This window comes from Molothrus aeneus, chromosome 8 (assembly GCF_037042795.1).
Source record: "Molothrus aeneus isolate 106 chromosome 8, BPBGC_Maene_1.0, whole genome shotgun sequence".
Taxonomy (NCBI): Eukaryota; Metazoa; Chordata; class Aves; order Passeriformes; family Icteridae; genus Molothrus; species Molothrus aeneus.
Genome location: NC_089653.1, coordinates 30767710 through 30790558, shown reverse-complemented (window position 1 = coordinate 30790558; position 22849 = coordinate 30767710). Strand labels below are relative to the sequence as shown.

The following is a 22849-nucleotide window of genomic DNA, read 5'->3' as shown; positions in this document are numbered from 1 at the left end:
CAAGATGGCGGCGGCGGCCGCGCGCAGCTGTGAGGGGCTGGAGGCGGGCCCGGCCGCCATTCCCGCAGGAAGAGGAGGAGGAGGGCAAAGAAGAGGAGGAGGAGGAGGAAGCGGCGGTGATCCCCGCGCTGGGCTGGCGAGCGGGACTCGGCGGCCGCAGGGTGCCGGCAGCCCCGCGGTGAGGCGCGACCCCGCCATGCCGTGCGTGGGCGACTGGCTGAACAGCCCCCTGAGCATCGTGCAGGGCATCTTCGGTGAGGCGGGGCCCGCGTCCCCGGGCGGCGGCGGGAGCGCCCCGCGGGCGCCCGGAACCGGACGGCGCTTTCCCTCGTGGGGTGGTGGCGGGGCCGGCTCTGTGTCTTATGTATCTGTTTTATATCTTATATATCTCGTCTACAGCGTGTGTTTTGTGTATCTCGTGTACCTCTGGGTTCCGGCAGCAACGCGTGCTGGCTGCCCGCGCTGCCGAGCGCTGCTGGTGGTACCAGCGCTATGAGCCGCGGCTTAATTTTTTTTTTTTTTTTTTTTTTAAGATTCTTTACGGTTATTTTAGACACTGAAAATTAAATCTGGGTTTAATCTTCCCTAAAAGAATACTGGCATTAAAATTTGCGGTGCCTCGGCTCCTGCCCGTGCCCACTGCGGTGTTGAGGAGCTTTCCCTTGCTCCCAGGAATGGCTCTGTGCTTCTCGAGTGGTTTGAAATGGGAAGTCAGTGAATTGCAAGGGGAATAAATTAGTCCGAGATGCACTTACTTCCCTAAGATAGAAGTGAAAGTTGGGTTTGTTTGATGTGCTGGGAGAATGCTGGGTAAAAGTCTCTTACGTGGTGATAACGGGGACGTTGATATGTTGTTTTTTTGTAGCCCAAAATGCTCCAAACTCTGACTGGGAGAAGAAGGTAACTGAATACTTCAAGGAGAAGTTGAAAGAAAATAATGCTACTAACTGGGTAAGAGTGTTTGTTTCTTTTCGAGTTATACTTTTTCTTAAGCTTTGTTGTTTTTTTTTACACTTTATTGCAGTGGCTTGCTTTTGATAAAGTCCTGCAATTTCACGATAAGTGTGCAGCTCAATTTCACGCCCAAGCTTTGGGATGTGGAATTTGCACCTCGGCTGCCTTAACCTGAGTGCAAAGCCGGGATGTGAAATCCCAGCCCATCCATCCCCTGCCTTCAGCACCCTCCTTCCCCCAGGCCATCGCTGGCGGGTGCTGCCACTCTGTAGCACAGTCAGTAGATGGCAGGAGATGACAAATATTGTCATTTTTGGGGAAGTGTGAGTCCTCACTGTGCACCACGGGCTGCTGCTCATAAACCTCTTCTCTCAGGAGCTTTTATCACAATGCAAAACTTGTGTGCGTTGAATAAATAGTTGCCTGGACCTTCAGGTTTTAAAGAAAAAATGCTTTTCCTACTAAAACTGTGCTTTATTGAGCTGAGTCAGGCCTGGTTTGAGCAGTTTAGCAGGGAAGCTGTGCTTTAGGTTTTGAAAATAAAGTGTGCACAGTTGAGTTCAAAAGCTGATACTTTTCTAAAGGGCTGTAGCAGAAATGATGTAATGGGAGTGATAGTGGGATTAGAAACTTTCAGATCAAATCTGTTCTACCTGTCACTAAAACCAGGTGAAAATTATTTTTCTTTCTCTGTCTGTGAAAGTATTCTGTATTTAGCATTAAATGGTTGCCTAAATCAAAGTATTAATGGCAAAATTGAGTAAACTTTACAACATCAGAAGGAATTGAAATAATATTTTCTTACTCAAAAAAACATGACAGGATACACTTTTGTTAAAATGCCATTTCCTATAGGGCCACTTACAGCTTTTGTTGCATTTTAATGTTGGACGTGGGCTTTTTCAACAAATATTTTCTCTTCAGATTTAGAAAACCCTATTCATATTGCAAATTCTTTGAAGTTATACCACGTGCTTAGGCATTGATTTTTTTTTCTTTCTATTTTCACATTGTCATGTAAAACTGTGTGAAAAAGACTTCCCCAATGTGGACTTGGAAATTAACATACAGGTTTTCCAGGACCCTTTGTTATAAGAAATTGTGCATACAAATTGTTCCAGTACTGCTGGTACATAGCACATGGTGGAAGTGCTGTTAAGTAGAAATAAGATAAGTAGTAAATTCTGTTTAATCCTTTAAAAGTTAGTTTCAAATATTGTACAGTTTTCGTAGAGTTCCAGTGACCTATAACCAGTTCTTTCATAGTCCAGTATTTGGGACTGGAAGAATTTGGGAGCTGTTAAGTGCCTGTGAATTGTAACAATTATCTGTAGCAGCCATTGCAGGAAGGTGTTGGGATAGATACACTTTGTTACTGCTTAAAGTGGGATGGGAAATGCACTCAGAAAATATTAAGTGTGTTATAAATATAGAGGTGTGATGAGCAGGACATACTGGATGGTCAGAGAATTAAGTTTTTGTGCTGGTTTTGGCTCACTTCAGAGCACTGCTCAATATATACCAGTTGTATAGAATAATCTGTTTTTTCACAGGTCCCATCACTGAATGATGTTCCTGTACATTACCTAAAACCCAACAGCTTAGTGAAATTTCGCTGCATGGTTCAAGATATGTTTGATCCTGAGTTTTACATGGGAGTCTATGAAACAGTTGACCCAAACACAAATGCACGTGTAAGTGAAATACTGAGTTACTATTTTAGCAAATGTTTGTCATTTTACTCATTCTGGTCCTTGTATTTCTCTAGTTTGTGAGTTAAACCTGTGGAGTGTGGACACTGATAGTAACTGTGTTCAGCTCAAGTGGCATCAGTAAAACATAACTTGTTACGTTTCTGTTGAGGAATAGAAAATGTTAAAATGATGAAAGGTTTGGCAGGACGTCTGTGAGGGGCTTTGGGCTTCAGTGATTTTGGTGTGATTGATGTTCAGGATGCTGTCAGAAACAGAATGATTGCATTGCCTTTTCCCTCTTGACAGGTTTTGCATTTTGGTAAATACAGAGATGTGGCAGAATGTGGGGTAAGTACTGTAAATTATATGAACTTAGAGAAGAAATATTGGAATGGAAAGTGGTAGTTTTATGTGCGACAGAGCTTCTTTGGTACTTGGCAATGGATTCTGAAGATACTGCTCTAAATGCAAAGTTAATCTTTGGTTTGGGAAGCAGAGTATTCATAACTGCTCACTGGCATTCTAATTTCCACAGGCTTCCAGCTGTTTCTGTTGTATTTAAAATTTGTTTTGGTTGAGTGGAGGGGGGAGTGCCCATGACCTTGAATCTGTCTGCTATGGAAAATAGTTGCTTTTAGTAGTGCAGGGCAATTTGAATCAAAACATTATATATTCACTTTTTCCTGAGTTATGTAGTCTTACATGTTAATTGTAACTTCTGGCTGAGTAACTGAATCTGTGGGGTTAGTTTAAAAAAAAGAAAACAAACTGTAATCAGATTTTTAACAGAATTTCTCTTGGGATTCCAGCCTCAGCAGGAAATTGATTTGAACTCCCCACAAACAGTCACCTCAGAGAGACAGACTTTCTACTGTGTTCCAGTGCCTGGTGAATCTGCATGGGTGAAGGAAATATCTTTTTTGACTGAGCCAGTGCTTTGTTATACAATCAGTGATCACAAACTAATTAATTAGATTTAAGGAATAAGTTTATTTAAAAATTCTTTTTTTAAAGTGAATCTGGAAAGGTGTGGGTGTAGAAAGAGAAAAAAAGAAAGTTGATGGCATGTAATATGCACAAAGAGAATGCAAATTAATTTAGGAGCACTTGTTTTGATTTAGTAGACATTTTTGCTTGGGAGAGCCTTGAAAATTTCTGTTAATTTCTAGTTGCAAATGCTTAGGAAAAGAGAAACTTCAGTTGAGCTACTGGCATTTTCTACAGCAGGACACTTACACAGTGAGAGTCTCCTGTAAAACACCCGTAGCTGAGCATGTTAAAATTAGGATTTTGTTAAAAAAGCCCCACAACTAAACCTTAGTGTGGGTGAGTTTTCCCTGCTCAGTGTGAGGCTTCCTTAACCCTTGGCCCCACGCCTACATCAGTGCCAGCCAGGCCCGGGTGAGCCCCTCCACCTCCTACACCCCCAGCCGCCACAAGAGGAGCTACGAGGAGGATGAGGACATGGACCTGCATCCCTCCAAACAGAAGGAGCAGCACATGGGTAAGAGCTGCTCAATGGTTGTTCTCATATCTTTCCAGGATTTGGCCAAAAATCATTGCTAAAACCTGAAATATTGGCAGTTGTTTTCATTGTTGTTGTTATTATTTAATTATTATTGTTGTTGCGGCCTTTATGATTTGGAGGCTTTGTTGAAGTCAGTGGTTTGATTTGAAGGAGTGTGGAAAGCCTATAGTGTTATATGTGTGCTGTATGACTTGCTGACAATTTACAGAAATTTTTAGTATAAACTGGGTTTTATGCATATTCTGACCTGTTTTTTTAAACATGAAGTGCAGAAAAATATTACTTTTGCAGTCCTATGGACTATAGGAAAAAAAAATCCTTCCCCTGGTTTAAACATTGCATTTTGAAAATCAGATTTCTGGCCGTGTTTGGATTTCCAAGACACATAGATCTGCCAGAGCTCTCTCTCACACTTAACTTGATTACATATAATATGCACTTGTGAGACTTCTCATATTAAGAGGTTATTCTGTCAAGTATATTGCATTATTAAATATTCTTGTCTCAGATGTCTTAAGTTAGTTTTATTCTGCGTTGCTCACTGAAGAAAGTTGTTAAGTTCTGCATTTCTTTTTAAAAAGCCTGCAAATCCTGTTTTTCAGGCAGTGGAGGTGATATCCATGGATGTGTGGAGCCAAAGAGATTAGAAACAGAAGCTTCTGCAGGTCATCATGTCATTTCTCCCAACTGCTCCCCTCCACTTGACCTAAATTTTCCCTTGCCAGGAGAGAAGGGACCAGCATGTCTTGTAAAGGTGAGAGAAGGAGAGCTGAGGCTGTGCTCTCAGAATCAGCCTTGCACTGGTTTCTAGGCACAGAAATGTGTCTCAAATTCAAAATTTTGTTTCCAGAGATAATTACATTCTTTCTCTTCACTAACACAATGTTTCTCTTCTTGAGTGCTGCATTTGAATTGCTGGAATCCTTCAGCAGCATTTATTAGAGCTTGCACCATCTCACCCCACTTAGTTTAAAAGAAAAAGATTCCAGTATTAGATGCTTGAGGGTGCAGCTGGTATTGAGCCCTGGTATTTTTCTTTTGGGATATTTCCTCTAATTGAAAAACAGCTGTGAAAAACCAAGCTGAAAATCCAATAAACTACACATTTGTGTACTGAATTTGAAATAGTCCTTGATTCACTGCTATGTTGTGTTACTGTGAAACTTTACACAGCTGTTGCTGTATTGACTTCTTTCTTATTTAGCAAATCTTGATGAATCAGAGTAGAATACAATTGTTTACACTCATGTGGCAAAGAATGCCAATAGAAAAAGCATGGAATCATAAAACTGCTGTGAACTCCCTGACAAGTCCCTTTCCCAGTGTAAGCTTGGTGACACGGAGAGCAAGGGGAGACCTCTTCCTTCACTCAGACTGTTCTCAGGCCACAGCTGAGTCTCCTGAGTTTCCTTTATTTGACAGCTTTTCTGCTGTCCTGCATCTGGCCCATCTGCCTCAGCTTTTTTCTTTTTTTTTTTATTTTCTCTTTGGGGCAGATCTATGAGAGCTGGGAGAGCTTCAAAGTCAATGATGTGCTGGAGGTGTTTGGTGTTCTGTCTGTGGATCCAGTGCTGAGCATAGTGAACAGTGAAGAGAGGTAAGGCTGCCCTGAAATGCAGGATTTTATTGCAGTGAGCAGACAAGGAAATGTATAAATACATGATAATTATGCTTGAGAAGTGAATTTGTTGCTTTAAAATAGCTTGATGAGGAAAGTGTTACATCCAGCATCCTGGAAACTGAAGTCCAATGTGCTCTGGCACATCCATATCCTTGGATACCCAGTGCATCTTTTTTTAGGTTGTTTTACAGTCTGTAAAGCAGAAAATGCTTCTGTAGCTAAATGTTTTGTACTCTTTCATATGTACTAAATTTTCAGTGAATGAGTGAATAGTGAGCAAAGCTTTCAAGGAAGCTTTAAAATTGTAAATGTCCTTCTGAAGTAATTTCTAAGTCCATGGAAGTTGTTACCAGAAATGTAAATATTTCTGAAGAATATAAGAAAAAAGTTTGCATGTCTGCATGTAGAGTGATAGTGACCAAAATGAGTAAAAAATTGGTTGATTTTTCACTAATTAAGGTATCTCATCTTCTTAATCCACTGATAGAAATCTCCCATTTCACCTGCTGTTCTGCAATTCCTTGCCTGACAAAATACGAAATCATTTAGGATGCAAGAAGTCAATTTGCAAAATAAAACTCTTGACCAAAATCTAACATAAAAATTGCTGATGTCTTGAACCATTGCACTCTGAATCATTTCTGTTGGTGAGTTTGTTCATCTCTGGCAAGTAGGACACCCAGAGTGCAATGTGAATCCTTTATAGTGCCAACTTCTTAAAAACTACCTCAGCCTGGTCAGCTGCTTTTTGTTATCATCTGTGTGACAGCTAATCCCAGACTGACAGCTCAGTTGCACTGTCACAGGTGCTTGTGGGTTTTTCCCTGTGTCATTCTGTAACAAGAAGACAAAATGGTGGCATTTAGCAACATTTTGAATACAGACAAAAGGAATCTCTTTTAATGGACAGAGTGTGGATAGTGTGTGGATGAACTGCTGAAGTGGCTTTGAAGTAATAAAGCCTGACAGTTTTTAAAACCAGTACAAGAAGATGAAATCTGTGCTAAACTTTACTGTCATCTGATAGAGTCACTTTAGGGATTTTACTTTCTAAAAATGAAAACCACCTGGAAGAAATTTTGTAAGACATCTTCAGGGAGAGCAAAGCTTGTGTATCTGAACTCTTAAATGAAGAGGTAATACCTCCAGGTTCCAGCAGAGGTACATTAGGGTTTATTTATTCACAGTTCTTTTACTCAGCCAGTGATAGAGATGTAATGTGACTGCCTAGAAGATCTTGTCAGGCTCCAGAACTTGGTGGGAGATGAAAATCCCACATGTGCTTACAGAGACAAATGTAATAAATGACCTTATTTTTTTAAAAGCTTCTCTTTAGACTTCAGTACAGGCTGGACAGAACAGTGTGTGATATTTTACTTGAAGCTACAGCCTATATGCAGCAAATAATAAATGTGATTTTTATTTGTGGGGTTTGGTTTGAGGGTTTTTTGTTGTGTTGGTTTTTTTCTTCAGAAAAAAATGGCTTGATTATTTTCTGACAATAATAGAATCCAGATATTTTGGGTCGAGCCTGCTTTGGTGTTAATATGTCATTATGTAATTGTAATTCAGTACTTGTGGTGTTTATAAAGATTCTGAAGAAGGTGGTTAGAGTGTGGGAGGAGTCAGCAGGAGCCGGCAGGGATGTTGTTTGTTCCTCTGTTCTTGGCCTGCTTCCAGCTGCTGTGGCTCAGAGGGACAGAAATTCCCGTGGGATGTTTCTGAGTGCAGCTGTGCTGTGCCCCCTCTGCAGGGACAGCTCCAGCCTGGATCCTATGGAGTGCATGGACACCATGGAGGAGCAGAGGGTGCACAGCCCCCCGGCCTCCCTAGTGCCCAGGATCCACGTCATTCTGGCACAGAAGCTGCAACACATTAACCCCTTGCTGCCTGCCTGCCTTAACGAAGAGGAGAGCAAAACCTGTGAGTGTCTGGCACTTTCCAGGACATCTGAACAAATGCTGCTTTGCTCAGAGGCAAAATGCCTCAACAGCAGGGTTTGAATTTAAATCTTGGTAAATGATTGGTGAATCTTGGTAAATTACCTGCATGCAGTGCTACACAGGATGCAGATGTTTGTGTGTATATGATGTTTACATTTTTATTTGGCTGAAATAAAAGTGATTTATGTGGAATTTGGTTCTGCATTCTACGTGCCCAAGGATTTTGCCATGTTGTTCAGCCATAAGATTTGATTTGTTTTCAAAGAGAGTTGTGAATTGCTGGAAAATTAGATTTCCAATTTAGTGTGATACTGGAAATAAGAAACATACTGATAATACAGGGACTTCTAATACTGTGCACAAAATAAGGCAATTCTGCTTTTAAGCAACTGTGCTATTCCTTGTTTGACTGTTATTTTTTCACTGAATTATTGCATGCAGACCTCTGATATTTATGACTTTCTTCCTTGAGTGCCTTGTATTGCTTGTTCTGAGCAATATGTAAGAAGTTTTTTCTGCCTTTAATATAAAATGGAGCAGCTATGAATTTTATAAATTTGGCTCTACACTTCATACCCTACTGCAAATGCATTACACAATATCTAATCTTTTTTAAAAATAAATTCCAAGGAAGTGTTGAGTGATTCAGGTTGTCCAAAGCCAATTGAAAAAACCAATGAGCATTTGGGGTTTTTTCCTTGACTGCTTTGGAATAAACATTTTTCTTCATCAAACTGTGACAGAAAGTCAAATTTATATAGAGGGAAGAGGGTGAGAAACAAGAACATTTTCTGACATTTGTCCTCTGCTTTTTTGCCAGTTGTTTCTAATTTCATGTCTGAGCTGTCACCAGTGAGAGCAGAGTTGCTGGGGTTCCTCACCCACGCCCTCTTGGGAGACAGTTTGGCTGCTGAATACCTGATACTGCATCTCATTTCTACAGTGTAAGTATTTACATGTGTGCTGAGAATTTATGTATTGATCATTTAAAAGAAATCTCCTTCTATGGGGTTCTTCACCAGTCTGCAAATAAATGGCAGAAATAGCTTAAATAATATTTATTTCAGTAATACTTTGTCCAGGTAGAGTTGTCCTGTCACAATATTCACAAAGGCAGGTTTCAGTGTCTGAAATAACAGTAAATATTAATAAAAGACCAGCTTTATGGCAGTGTGTACTTTCAGTGCTGCTTTGAGAGCTGACAGAATCTCCAAGACGCTTTTAAACAGAGGTATGAAAACATCTTTCTGCCTCTGGCTTCTTTTAAGGAATAGGACATGCCACTGATTTCCCAAAGACAGCCTTTCCTGACTGCAGGAATTATTGCTTAGGTACTGCAAGGTACATTGTGGGAATTTGTTTAATTAACTGTAAGCCTGTTTATTGGTAAGTTCTATTTAGCATGTGATAGAAATTTATTTTTATGTTGGTTTAAACTATCTATGGGTGAAAGAGCAGCATCCTTGGATTGATTAAAATCTTAAGTGTGAAACTTCAGAAATTATTGTTCAGGCCCAAATTTAATGTTAGTCATTTTAGTCTTCAAAATCAAAACTAGTTGTTCTCATTCTTTTTTGTGGGACTGTGAATATTCCAACACTTAGCCTAGAATGTATTTTCTCTCTTAGCTGGTATCACAAAAAGGTTGAGAGTTGTCAAGACTGGGGAGGCGATACACAGTGAGAAGAGGGAGAGGAAAGCTGAGGGCAGGTAAAGGAGATGAACAAGTGTGATAAGGAGGGAAGTTGAGATTGGACAGCAGAAAGGAAAAGAATGGAGTGTGTTCACTGAGTAACAGCAGGGTACAGGGAGAACAGAATGTCTGGAAGGCCAAGTACTGTAAATTACTGCTTTTGTGTGGTGCTGTGAGGAGCAGCTTCAGCCTGGCTCAGCTCCTTGGGCACTGGGGAAGGAAGGCAGAGGAGCTGGCTGATTTCGGTGTGTGTGCTCTGAAATCCTGCTGGCTGTCAGAGACACCACACAATGCTCCAGCTGCTAACACCTGTACCCAGTGTTAGCCAGGTGTTTGCCTAACCTGTGCTGCTTTTGCTGCAGCTATGGCAGACGGGATGTGCTTCCTCTGGGAAAATTCACCGTCAACCTGAGCGGCTGTCCCCGGAGCAGCGCCTTCACCGAGCACCTGTACCGCCTCATCCAGCAGCTGGTGCCAGCAGTAAGCATTGCCTGGGCAGGGCTGGGGGTCTGCTCTCACTGATCCAGCCTGGCCAAGGCAGGCAGGAATGCTCTCCTGCTCCCCATTTAGAGAGCAGGTAACAATAGAGATGGGGCTGTGCCTGGGCAGGGCTGGGGGGCCTGCTCTCACTGATCCAGCCTGGCCAAGGCAGGCTGAAATGCTCTCCTGCTCCCCTGTAGAGAGCAGGTAACAATAGAGATGGGGCTGGCCTGTGTGTTTAAGTCTGTGTGCCTCATCATCTAGGATGAATATGCAATGAAATCCTCTCCTCAGAGGTATTGAACTGACAGGCAGATGCTGCATGCTTTATTTGGTCTTTCTGGATTGATGTGTTTAGACATTTGGGTTATTAAATTATGGTGTGTGGTGGTCTTCACAGGGGTCTTAAAATGAGGGAAGAGACGAGAATGTTGACTCCATGTTTCAGAAGGCTTGATTTATTATTTTATGATATATATTATATTAAAACTATACTAAAAGAATAGAAGAAAGGATTTCATCAGAAGGCTGGCTAAGAATAGAAAAAGAATGAATTAAAAAAAGGCTTGTGACTGACTGAGACAGTCCAGACAGCTGGGCTGTGATTGGCCATTAATCAGAAACAACCACATGAGACCAATCCCAGATGCACCTGTTGCATTCCACAGCAGCAGATAATCATTGTTACATTTTGTTCCTCAGGCCTCTCAGCTTCTCAGGAGAAAAAATCCTAAGGAAAAGATTTTTCAGAAAATATCATGGCTACAATGGTGTCATTAGGGTTTACTCAAGTTTGTGGATACTGCTCTGCAGAAAAGCCACAATAATTCAATTTGGGGTCACACTAACAGTATTGCTGCAATAAATCATTTTTTATTGAGCTCATCCTAGATGTGCAGAACAGGTGATAGGAATTCCTAACAGCAATATTTTCCTTTGGGAAATTTTGAAATACACAGCATTTGGATGTTAGGGATAAAGCATTGCAGTGCCAAGTTTTGCTTTGCTGTGCAGGCTCCCAGGCCAGCTGTGGCTGCAGGAAGCAGCATTCCCTGGGGTGCTGATGCTTTGTTTCTGGTTGCAGTCCTACCACCTGCGGATGAGCATCGAGAGCATGAACCACTCACGCTTCACCCCTCACAAGGACTACACGGCCAACCGCCTGGTCAGCGGGCTGCTGCAGCTGGCCAGCAACACCTCCCTGGTCATAGATGAGACCCAGCTGGAGCAGGGACAGCTGGACACTGCAGGTACACAGCTTCTGCTCATTTGGGAGGTTAAAAGCTGCTGTGTTGCAAGACACGGTGATAATCGTGTCCCGCTGATAAGGGGTCTAGTGCAAAACTCTTTGTGGTTTCTACATCCTATTGCACTGCTTTGAAGCAGCTTCCTGCAGCCTTCTCAGCCAACTTAAGACAAATTGGGAGAATTTTTCATTACCAAAATAACTCTGATTCATTGGAGTGGCCTTTCAGTTTCCTGTGATAGTGTGTGAAGTGGGCAAAGCATATGCTGATGCCTTATGCTCTAAATTTTTACTGTATATCTGGAAACCATCCCTGAGAACTGGAGAAAAAAGATTGCTATTACTGTCTTAAAAGTAGTGGGGATTCTATCTTACAAGCTGATGTAGCACTGTGTAGCATGCTTTCAGCAGAGCTTTAGAAATTAATTTAATTATAACTCACTTAAAAGAGCTGAGTTGCATTAAAAGCTCAGTATCTGGAGAATGTACAGTACAGGTGTCCTTGGTGAGTCCTGGGGCTGTCCTGTGCAGGGCCAGCAGCTGGAGCCCAGTGATCCCTATGGGTTCCTTCCAACTCAGAAGATCCTATGAAACAATAGGAAATCACTGCAAGTAATTTAATTTTAAAATAAAAATGCTGTCTGGAGAAAACTGCTTTGGTTTTTTTTAATTACTGCTCTTAAAAGTTGCTCATTAAAATTATTCAATTGCTTTTGAATTTTCAGTAGTTTTTGCTACTCAGCTTTAGAAAAGCTACAAAATTTTGCTAAAGAAAATAGTAAAACAAGTAACAAGCTCTGCATTGTCTGTTTCCAAAAAATAGTTAAAATATGATAAACTCCCATTGAGAGAGAACTCTCACTGTGCTGGTTTATAGGTTTTCTAAAATGATTGTCTGTAATGTTTAAAAATACTCAGCATTTAGTGAAAAAATAATATTTTAGATATTAAAAGTTGCAGATAAAAAAGGCTTGGTAATTTTATTTCTTTTTTGCTGATGTGATGTTGTTTTCTACTGAATTTAGTGTAAAGAAGTAAAAATTTTTCATTTCTTGCTGCAGCGTTGGGAACCAAATTTAATCCTAGAGTGTCTTCAGATGTAGTAGTTGGTTTGGAACTCTTGGAAGCTACAGCTTAGAAATTTCAAATGGAAAAATGTCCCAGAAGTCAACCCTAATATTAAATTTGCCTTTATTTGCTAACTTTGCCTTTATTTACAATGTACTGAATTAGTACTAAGTATTTAAAGGCAAAACCATAACAGTAGTTTTGTCATTTGATGCAGTAACTGCTGAAGAGAAATCCAGTTTGTCAGGTACCTGTTGGTTTTTCAAAGAGAGAATCCCAAGGGTCAACCAGTTAATTTGTCAATATTTTAAATAACTTAATTCCAGGTAAGGCAAGTGACTACTGTTAAAAAATTGGCAAAATTAAATTGCTAATGTTTTTCTGCTTTTGAGGAGAGATTGCTTTTTTTGTTTTTCTCTCTAAATAGATACCTGGCTTTGTAGGGCCAATGAAGACATGAGCTATAAACTCATGTACTAATGCACTAAGCCAGACAAGGTTTGGGCCTGAAATCAAGAATTCTTAATTTGATTCACATTCAGAAGTGGTTGTCTCTGAAGACACCTCAGACACAAGAAGGAACAAGATGATTGCAGGAATCCTTCTGCTTGCTGCTCCTCCAGGACAGATGGGAAACAAAAATCAGGGCTGACATTTGTTTAGGTCCAGTGCTCAGGGAATTCATTGTTGCTCTTGCAGGTGTCCATAATGTGACAGCCCTGGGTAACCTGATCACCTGGCAGAAGGTGGATTATGACTTCAATTACCACCGGATGGAATTCCCATGCAACATTAATGTGCTGATCACTTCCGAGGGCCGCTCGCTCCTGCCGGTATGGGAGGGAGGGGCCTCCAGCTTCTGCCAGGGACAAGCGGGGACAGGAAACATGTCTTGTGACCAGGGAGGGTGTGACACTGGCAGTAGCTGCTGCCTCCTCCCTCGTGGCCAGAAAACAGAGACGGAGCTTCCCTCCTCCTCCTGCCTGAACAGGGGCGGTGAGGTCGTGAAGGACTCGGGAGTGGGTAAAGCTGCAGAGATGTGCTGCTCTCCAAGCCTCCCTCGGGCATGGTGGGTGCTGAGGTGATGGGCACAGATGTGGCACTGCCCCTGCAGTAGCCTGAGCTTGCAAACATCTGCTCTCTGACATGCCAGCTTTGTCCACTGAGCCTTGGCTCTCCTGCTTGAATCAGGAGCTGTTCAAAACGCGAGCTGGGGAATGTTTCAAGAATTATCTTACCTTGGTTCTGGGAAATGGTGGCTTCTGCTGCTTCTGAGAGTAAATTAGTCTTGGAATAGAAAATAGTGGGATGTGGAAAGAGATGAAAGAAATGTGATTTTCTCTTTCAGTCAGATTGCCAAGTCCACTTACAGCCACAGATAATTCCCCCGAACATGGAAGAGTACATGAGCAGCCTCCTCACTGCAGTGCTGCCCTCTGTGCTGAACAAATTCCGAATTTACCTGAGTTTGTTGAGGCTGCTGGACTACAGTATATCTGATGAGGTGACCAAGGTATGGACACTTCCCTCATTTGTTTTCAGCAGTGTATTTGGATAGAAAGCACCGTAGTAGACACTTACTGTACTTGCCCTGTCAGTGATTCTCCTTTAAGTTTTACAAAACCCAAATAGAAGTGTTTTCACATCCTGATGTGCCTTCAAGGGTTTGTAAAGTATATACTGAATTTATTAGATAAGGAACAGTGCATGTAACCTGCTTTCTAAAGCTCATTTTGAAACTGGGTTCTTTGCAAAGATGAGAAGTAGCCTGCTTTTTCTCAGGCTCACGTCTGGACAGCAGAGTTGAAACGTTGAAATCTAAAGCTTGTTACAGTGTTCTTATCTCCTCCTGGAGATCTGTTTTGCTCCATAATTCCACGCTGTGTTGTTCCAGGCGGTGGAAGAAGACTTTGTGGAAATGCGCAAGAACAACCCCGAGAGCGTCACGGCCGATGACCTGCACAAAATGCTGCTGGTGGCCAGGTGGGTGTGGTGCCTGTCACCACTCAGGGCTTCCCAGCAAGCTGCAGCTTGAGCCAGCCCTTGGTCTGCAGCTGAATTGTGTCAGACTAGCCAGCCAGAGGAATGAGGCAGAGGAGATTCTTAGTTAGGCCAAGTATTCCCTCCCTGCTTTCATCCCATGCTTTCTTACTGCTGAAGGCCAGCTGGGTCAGAGAGAGCTGGGCTGGGTCAGAGAGAGCTGGGCTGGGTCTGAGCTGTGTGGGTTGCAGCAGCAGCTGCAGCAGCTGTTCCTGACTGGCTCTTTGTGCTCCCCCAGGTTCCTGTCGCTCAGCGCGGGGCAGACGACGCTGTCCAGGGAGAGGTGGCTGCGAGCGAAGCAGCTGGAGGCCCTGCGCAAGGCCAGGCTGCAGCAGCAGCAATGTGTCAATGGCAATGAACTTTAACAGCTGCTGGATGTCACCCTGAAAATGTCTCTAATCCTAGGTGGAACCCATACTAAGATTGGAATATTGTTCATACCAGTTTTTGTAGATAATTTATACCAAAAAGTTATGGATATTTACCCTTGCGGTCTGAACGCGCTTAACTCTGTTCAGCCACCTAAACATATTTTATGGAATTTTTTTGGACCCTGTTTTGTAATTGAAAATTGGTAACATTGAGCAAATTGTTTGATATTAAACTTTAATACTGAGGTTGTGTAAACTTACTCCCTTTAATAATAATAAGAGAATTTAAGCCAGAGCCCTTCAAACATAGCAGTGGTATGCTCTGTTCTGGAGGACATTTGTGCTCTAATTTCTGCTTGGCTGAATTGTGAGCATCAGAGCTCTCAGCTGGCCAGCAGCTGCAGCTGGAGGAGGTGCTGCCTTCACTCTCTGTGCTGTTCTGTGAGCTGGGGCAGGTCACACTCAGAGCAGCAGCAGCATCATTGTGATGGTATCACAGTGTGGAACCGAGCAGTGATTTGACCAGCTCAGGTATGAAATGTATTTGCCTTGTGCTTAGAGCAGACCACGACTTCTCTAATTTCTCCAGTGAGCTTTGTCCTGGTACAGCTTCTTAAAAATCCCCACGATGACTGGACAGTGAGTGATACTCCTTTACTCACACAAAACACATCTTCACTTTCTACCTTGGCAGTACTGCAGGGTGTTTAAATGGTTTACTTAGTGCTTTCTGCTAATTGAAATCACAGGGACAGGAACCCCCTTTTTTATGGCATTTTCCTGTTTTAAACATGAGGGCTTTTGCTGTACAGCCAATCTGGATATTTTGTCTCTTCACACTAACAATGAGTACTTATTATGAGAAACATTTTTTGTGTATCCTAAACTTGAGCCAAGCTTGGTGCTGTTTCAAATTACTTAGAGCTTATTTCTTTTCTTTTTTTTTTTTTTTTGAACACTAAAAATGAATATTCATGGTTTTGCCTGACTTGTGCTGCATTACTGTGAAGTGAAGCAACTGAACAAATGAGGAAGAAAATGAACACTTTTCAAAAGGCAGCTGGGCTGGAATGCAGGGTTGGGTTCTAAGATTGCCTCAGGGGATGTTTTTGTGCCTATTGCCATCTCCAATAGTTCATAGCCAGGGATGGGACAGTTCCCAAGCTGGAAGGACATTGAACAGGACAAGGGGTGATGACTTCAAACTAACAGAGGGTAGATTTAGATGAAATATGAAGAAGTTCTTCCCTGTGAGGGTGGTGAGGTCCTGGCACAAGTTGCCCAGAAAAGCAGCACCATTCAAAGAGGATAAAGAAGTGAAGTCATGGCTGTGTCCCTTGACTACCAGGGCAATTGTGTCCGGAATTCTGAAAGAAACCCCCAAGCCCTGCAGTCCCACATCCCTTAACATCTCACATACCAAGCCCAGCTTTTGATTCCACTTTTTTTATTAAAATATCTCATGTATATTGCTCACATTAAAATACAGCAGTAGTTTAATTTTAAATATAGCCACAAGTATAGACACTCAAAAAAAGAACAAAAACCCAAACCCACATCACTTTAATAAAATAAATAAACCAAATTTGTTTATCAAAGTTTCAGGTGATAAATGATTTCAGACACAGTACAAGTCCTAAGACACAGAGCTACCCTAGGCCAGGACACGACGTTGTGGGGACACCACGTGCAGCCTATCTACAGTACAGGGACAGGGACAGAGGCACTGGGTCTGTCAGGGTGCTTACAGTCACAAACCACAGCACAGGAAGGTCCTGCTTCACAGCAGCTTCTGGACAAGGTCCTAGACTGGAATGGCATGGCAAGGCATTCCTGGGAAGGAAGATTTAATAGGCGGAATCCTTGGACACACAGAGCAAAGGGGTTTTTTAATCCAGTTCCCAGCAGGAGCAGATGCTCCACCCTGTGAGGTGCAAAGCTGGAGCTGGTCAGGAATTTGGTCTTGAACAGATGCTGACAGCTATGCTCTAATGCAACCCTGATCTTACAAAGCAGTGCACTGGCCTTCTGCTTCAGATGTTAGTTGGGATTTTGCATCGTTTTTCATACTTAGAGAGAATCCTAGCACAGAGGGACACAGTGCCTGATGGGCAGGTATCTGGCTCATCCTGCTTTACAGAGACAAAAAATTAGAGCAAAGGGGCAGAGTTTGGAATTTAAAAAAATTAACTGCTTTAACATGGGCAAGACAATTCAAAGACATTTGCTTCATTTCCCCCCACGTCAAAACAAGTGAGGAAAAAAACCAATTACAGAAGAAATTTGCACTGCAGGATTGTGGGTATTTCAGATTGGGTCTCTAAGATTCATCTATAATGAAAGTGTCCCAGGATGTCTGGAAAGAAAAGGATAGCAAAGAAATCTTACTTTCTGGTTAACATACTTAAATTCAACAAAAACACATTGGTTCCCATTGTAGAGGCACAATTCAGAGAGCTGCATCTAGAACTTCATTGAAAACAAGTAAAAATGCTAGTCCAAAAATAAATAAAATGTAATTTACCGGTACTTTATTTTGCTGGTGTAGTGCAAGGTAAGTAAGGTCAGAGAAGTGCAGTATCATCCTTTTGAGTATAAATACTTTCTACATAATTCAGAAGAGCTACAAAATTAGTCTCAAAAAAATAACTGTGCAACACATCTAAGATAGACAGCATGCTTATTGAATCCCAGTGTCTAAGCTACCTGTTTAAATATGGTTTATACAGGTTCTGTCTCACCTGCCTGAGGGAATTCTGAAGCTTGATCAGAACCAAATTCATTTGCATCTCTCACTGCTTGTAAACAAATTACCTATTATCAATCCCAGTATCCAGTAGCAGTTCATGCCACAATAGTCCTGATGTCATTGGGTTATTTTATTAGAAGCCACAGCTAGAAGAACACTTCCCAAATGAGCAACTAGATCTGAATTATTCTCGTCTGGCATTGCGTAAACATTTCTCTCAGTTCTTTTTGTTTGATTTCATTTAAAGCTTCTGGTTCCGCAGGGCTCTTTTGGACCTTTGCCACAGCAAAATTAATCCCCTGAGTCAATCCTGCCTGGGTGATGTTGGCAACCTGGACCATGGAGCTGCGGATTTTAGCGAAGGGAGACACGGCCCTGCTGCCGTCGGCGGGGGAAGGAGTGCCGTGGAGTCCTGCCTCGTGGCCCCCGGACACAGAGCCCGGGCTCCTGTGCCATTTGCTGCAGTCAGGCCCACCCACAGCCAAGAGCTGAGGGTTTGGCTCAGAAGAGCGAACATCCAGCTTCGATGGCCTGGAAGGAACGTCTGCAACAGCTTCAGCTTTGGGTTCTGCCTTCTTGGCAGCACTCCTGCTGGTTTGGGTCGGTGTGTGGGGGGGCTCCCGAGGACCAGCCTCAGAGAGCTCCAGCACATCGCAGCCCTTGCTCTGGGCATCCTGCACGAACCTCTGGCAGTACACATCCACGGGCTTGGCCAGCCCCAGCTCCGCGCTGTCAGCGGCAGGCAGGGCGGCGTCCTGGCCCTCGGCCGGCACGGCAAGGCTGAGGCTGGCGTCGGCGCTGCTCAGGGACTGCGAGCGGCTGCCCAGGCGCGGAGCCGAGGCGATGATGCCGCAGCTGGGCAGCACGTAGTCCGTGGGGCCCATGTTCTCCAGGGACCCCCCCAGCTGCGCCTCCTCGTCCGACTTGGAGTTGCTCAGGAAGTCATCCGAGTGGAAGGAGTCGTTGTCTGAGGCTTCTGTGTCAGATTCACTGGGGGCTTTCGGATCCACCCCTGGGTTCTCCAGGGTTTCGAGGCTGCTGTCCGACTTCCAAAGATTCACTTTCAAATTTGGCTTTAAGAAATTGACTTTCACTTCAGGTTTGGCAAAGCTGCCCAGCTTCCGAAGGTTGCTGATGTTTACGTTGGATTTGGTTTGTTTCACCTTTTGATTGAGGGAGGAGAACTTGCTCAGTAAATAATTCTTGCCTTGGGCCAGGGACCCTCTGTTCTGAGACCGAATGCCAATGATGTCTTCATGAGGTTTGCTGCTCCTCCTAGAAGAGGAAGAAGACCTTTAATGTACAATCAAAGCACCAAGTGTACACTGTCTTCCAGTCTATTTCTGTAACAGAAATGGACATTTCAGTTCCTAAGTTACCCTTTTCTTACATAAATAATAAATTTAATCCTTTTTTTAACATAACAATATTGTACCCATATAAGTGAATCAAGCTGAAACCAACAAAGGAGGGTTGATACAGAACAGTAGCCAAACAAGGGGAACAGGCAGTTTCTGCAGGCACTTTAGTTTTTGATGAAAAAGGATTTGAATTCTCCATTTTTTTAACCCTAACTTTGTCTATACCCAGTAGCCAGATTTAGCAAATATTCAGACAATATTCAGGGCAATACCTGTAAAAAGAACAAGGTTTTTTGCTACACTTTCTACTCAGCTGGGAGAAGCAGCTGAGATGAGAGCAAAGGTGGGATACAGAAGGATCACATCATTGAGGAACTCACCTCTCCAGCTTCTTCTCAATAATGGGCACATCCATTCCCATTGCTTGCTTTGTGATTCTCAGCATTTCTGCAATGCACTGAAGAGTGTCTGAAATCCAAGCAGCAGCCTGTCAGACCCTTACAAACACCCTTAAAAACCCATATTCCACAATCTACAAAGAATCAGGTCTAATTTTAACATAATTTTGTTTGGTTTTATTGCTTTTTTTCCTTTCACCCTGCAGAGCAGTTGTGCCCTTCAAGTTGCAATTCTGATTAAAAGCTTACAAGACAAACCTCAAAAATAAACTCTCCTTCAGCCCTAAATACTCAGCATTAAGCAAATCACTGCCACACTGCCTCGTTTGAGGAAGGAAGAGAAGCAATTTTATTTATTCTAATCCTTGCTGACAAAACTCAGTGCTCCAGGTATGAAGTGATATTTTTTCCCTTGTTAGTGTTTGTTTAATCTAGTTGAACAACAAGCAAGAACATTTCCAGACACTGATTTCACTAAAGAAATCGATTTCTTTACCTCTTTAGGAGTTAATTTTAACTTCATTTTCTAAGTTTTTGAAGCAGTAAAGACCTGGACAGGGAAATAACTCAAGTTCTAGAGAGAAACTTATTTTTCTTTCTATTAAAACAGTAACATCTGAGTGATTTTTTTAAATTGTTTTCCAACATCACAACAGGATTTTATAGGAGTGATTTCTGAAGAAGGATAAATTTTGAGAGCAATAGAACAAGCATTTTTTAGAGAAACACCAACACATTGGATACACTTCTATGTCTAAAACTTCTACACAGGACACAAACCTTTTCCATCTTCTTCTGGGCTGCGAGCCACAGCCCTGAGAGTGTGAAAATATCCACTCATTTCTTTGTATTTGTAATGCAGCCTCATGCAAGAGAACTTGGGTTTGCCAAAGAGAGTAGGCTCAGGCCCTGAGAGAGAAACCAGGAGAAATCTTTAGAAATCTTTAACCAAACACTGAAAGAGATACTGCAGAGCCTGCACCTAAGGCTATGTAAGTGCTGACAGTCTTTTTCTGCCTAAAATGCTTCATGTTTTCATAAGAGCAGGACTGACACTTTAAATGAAAGATTTTCACATTAACTAAACAATCAATAATTTAAAAAAAGCAATTAGACTCTCTGTATGTCTGTTACAATCCAGCCTGATTGTTTATTGCAGATCACCCTTTCAAATAGAAGGGAAAAAAAGTTTTACACTTTTTACATCCTGTGGGTTTTTTAGGGAATGCTCCTGCAAGGATCAAAGGGAAAGCTACTATTTTTATCAGGGGGGTGTAATTGAAATTTCAAGACTTAGACCAGTACTTCAGTGCACTGCATAATCTACATTAAATGAGGTGTGGATGTAGATGTTGGACTCTGCTCTGTGCCTCAGGATACAAATCTCCCCAGTACACAAGTGAGAGAGACCTTTCCCCTGAATGCTCAGAAATTGCACAGACACAGTGAAAGTTAGGCAGGAGATGATGAAATCACTGTGTGTTGTGTAATGGAGGATTAAACTCCATCAGGAGGCCACACACTCCCTTCTCCCCACCTGGATCACCTTTTTCATGATTTAAAGACATCACATCTTTAATGCTTCCAGCAGAAAATGCTGGATTTAACCTGCAGATGTTACATTCTATAGCAAATAAATTAAACCAGCATCATAAGGTGCTTTTGTAACAGCATGTTTGTTATCAGCCCTTGAGAAAGAAGATTTACAAGGCTGTGAAACAGATCTGAAGTACAATTCTGAGCCAGTAGCTGTGTTTGGATCAAAGGAAGAGAGCCCTGAATGCACAAACCCATGACTCATTACAGAAGTTGGCAAAATTGTTACTGCCATTTGATAAACAATGAAATCTGTTTGGATGGCTCCGTGGGTCTTTTAGGAGTTTGAAAGAGGGAAAATTTTAGAACCTTCCAGTGATCAAAGCTTCCATTTCCAGCAGCAGGAGGAGCCTGGCATCTGTCACCAGCCAGAGGGGCCATTTCTGGATGGGGTGCCCAGGGCATGTGCCCCACTTCAAGGACTGCTGCTTCAATACATTTGTAGGATGCTTTGGTAAGTGCTCAAGCCATTGTTAAGAGCTTTCAAAAAAAGACAGAGTGACTGTTTTCTTACCTATTTCTATTTTTTCCAGAGCTTCAAGACTTAACCTTTGGTACTGATTCACTTTGTCGATTTCATCATCGTAACTAGAAAAAAGAAACAGAATTTAGTGCTTCCTACTAATCTAAAGCAGAGCTGCTAAAAGAAACTACACAGAGTAAGGGAAAGTGGTAACTTACTAGGCCACATAATAGGCAGAGTTTGAAAGTAAAAGCAGCACATCCACATCCTTATGAGTGGCATCGATGAGACTGAAGGGAAGGAAAATAAATACAGGGTAGAAGGTTTTATTTGCAGAGCTGTAGCCTGTGCCCAGTGTGTTTTGGGGACACTCTTTGAAAGCTGAACCCAAGTTACAAGAAGTTTCAATCACAGTGTGTTATCAAATCCATGTAAGCAACAGTTTCTCTCCATCCTCAAGTTACCTAACAGCTCAAATATGTCAGCAGAAGGTCCAAAAATAAATAGAAAGCCCACAAGCTATTAAAAATGCTACCAGAGAAATGGAAAAATACCTCAGACTCAGTGAGGGTGATGAGCCTGTGCCCTGAATTGAATAGCTGTCATAACAACCTGCTCTGCTATTTGTAGATGCTGAAGTATAACCTGCAGGGGATCTAGCCACTATTTTTCTCTTGCAAGCTCCTGAACTCTGAACTTGATAAGGAGTGAAGTTCAGAGTTTATGCTCATTACTTGCCATGAACAGAAATCCAGACTGTCCAGCTGCTGACTCATTCCCCAAGGATTCAATCTGATCAGTTCAATTACACTTTCCCTATAAAGCATTAAGGAACAACAGCTCCTCAAGCACTCCATTTTAACCACCCTTAGTTCCACAAGTTCTCTTCATGGTACCTGCCACATTTTGGCAATATTGACCACATCCATCCATTTCCAGATGATCTCTCAAAGGTCATTCCAGCATGCACCATTTTTATGGCACTTTGGGGAAAGCACATGTTTAGATGACTTTTCCAAGTGTTCAAACCCTTCAAGCACTCCTGTCCTTTTCTACAGAACTGCTCACACATCAGCTATCAAAACCTTTTAACATCAGTAGTAATTAACAGAGGTGTCAGAGTAGCAGCTGATCAATTTTAGCTCTGTTCAACAAACCTTGGGTCACAGTCAATGAGTGCCCAACCTCCATGGAATTTTTCATCATCTGGCAAGAGCAGTTTCATGTAGCTCTGCAGCAGCTGGCTGATCAATTCCTGGTGGCTCCTCAAGTTCTCCTTGTGCAGGGCTTCGTGCTCCTTCTCTTTTGTAAATATGGAGTACAGGTCCTCTGTCACAGGGATGCCCTGCATCAAATCTAAATAAACCCCAGGAAATATCAAGCAAGAAACAGTTAAAAGTGATACATGGTAAGAGTTTGTAAATTCCTTCCAAATGCTGCATTTTAATGATGCTCTTGGTAGTCTTTCTGAAGAGAATGTTTCCTTAACTGAAAACTCAGAAGGTGTAACGCTACTTTCAGTGGAAAACAAGAGTTCCTCATGATTTTAAGAGATACTTGCTACATAAATTTAACTTTGTCTTAAAAAAAAGAGATGCTAGAAGACATTTAATGCTAAAATGAAGCTGGGGCAAAGCCTCCAAT

At 42.2% G+C, this 22849-nt stretch overlaps 2 protein-coding genes across 2 annotated transcripts in view; one reads left to right on the top strand and one right to left on the bottom strand.

The window, feature by feature from the left end:
• The first annotated feature begins 86 nt into the window (after positions 1 to 86).
• MCMBP (minichromosome maintenance complex binding protein) lies at positions 87 to 14883 on the top strand. The gene is made up of 16 exons (XM_066554262.1): positions 87 to 254; positions 866 to 951; positions 2508 to 2648; positions 2955 to 2996; positions 3458 to 3559; positions 4023 to 4152; positions 4779 to 4930; positions 5673 to 5773; positions 7551 to 7720; positions 8561 to 8684; positions 9796 to 9913; positions 10998 to 11163; positions 12927 to 13060; positions 13576 to 13740; positions 14122 to 14210; positions 14506 to 14883. Exons 1-16 carry the CDS (start codon positions 197 to 199, stop codon positions 14630 to 14632), a joined length of 1905 nt encoding a protein of 634 aa, XP_066410359.1. The 5' UTR covers positions 87 to 196; the 3' UTR covers positions 14633 to 14883.
• Positions 14884 to 16068: 1185 nt separating this feature from the next.
• Positions 16069 to 22849, bottom strand: part of INPP5F (inositol polyphosphate-5-phosphatase F) — a 38487-nt gene continuing 31706 nt past the window's right edge. The window contains exons 15-20 of the mRNA XM_066554679.1: positions 22363 to 22561; positions 21424 to 21495; positions 21257 to 21330; positions 19927 to 20055; positions 19129 to 19216; positions 16069 to 18662 (exon numbers count right to left, since the gene is read on the bottom strand). Of these exons, the coding sequence (XP_066410776.1) occupies positions 17561 to 18662; positions 19129 to 19216; positions 19927 to 20055; positions 21257 to 21330; positions 21424 to 21495; positions 22363 to 22561 (1664 nt within the window). The 3' untranslated portion in view covers positions 16069 to 17560. The remainder of the gene's footprint in view (positions 18663 to 19128; positions 19217 to 19926; positions 20056 to 21256; positions 21331 to 21423; positions 21496 to 22362; positions 22562 to 22849) is intronic.

What these genes read in the sequence shown, in the direction of transcription:
- MCMBP (XM_066554262.1), top strand. Translation starts at nt 197, where the DNA reads ATGCCGTGCGTGGGCGACTGGCTGAACAGCCCCCTGAGCATCGTGCAG. An exon ending in AGGGCCGCTCGCTCCTGCCG is followed by an intron (nt 13,061 to 13,575) that starts GTATGGGAGGGA and finishes TTTCTCTTTCAG; the next exon opens with TCAGATTGCCAAGTCCACTT. An exon ending in TATCTGATGAGGTGACCAAG is followed by an intron (nt 13,741 to 14,121) that starts GTATGGACACTT and finishes GTGTTGTTCCAG; the next exon opens with GCGGTGGAAGAAGACTTTGT.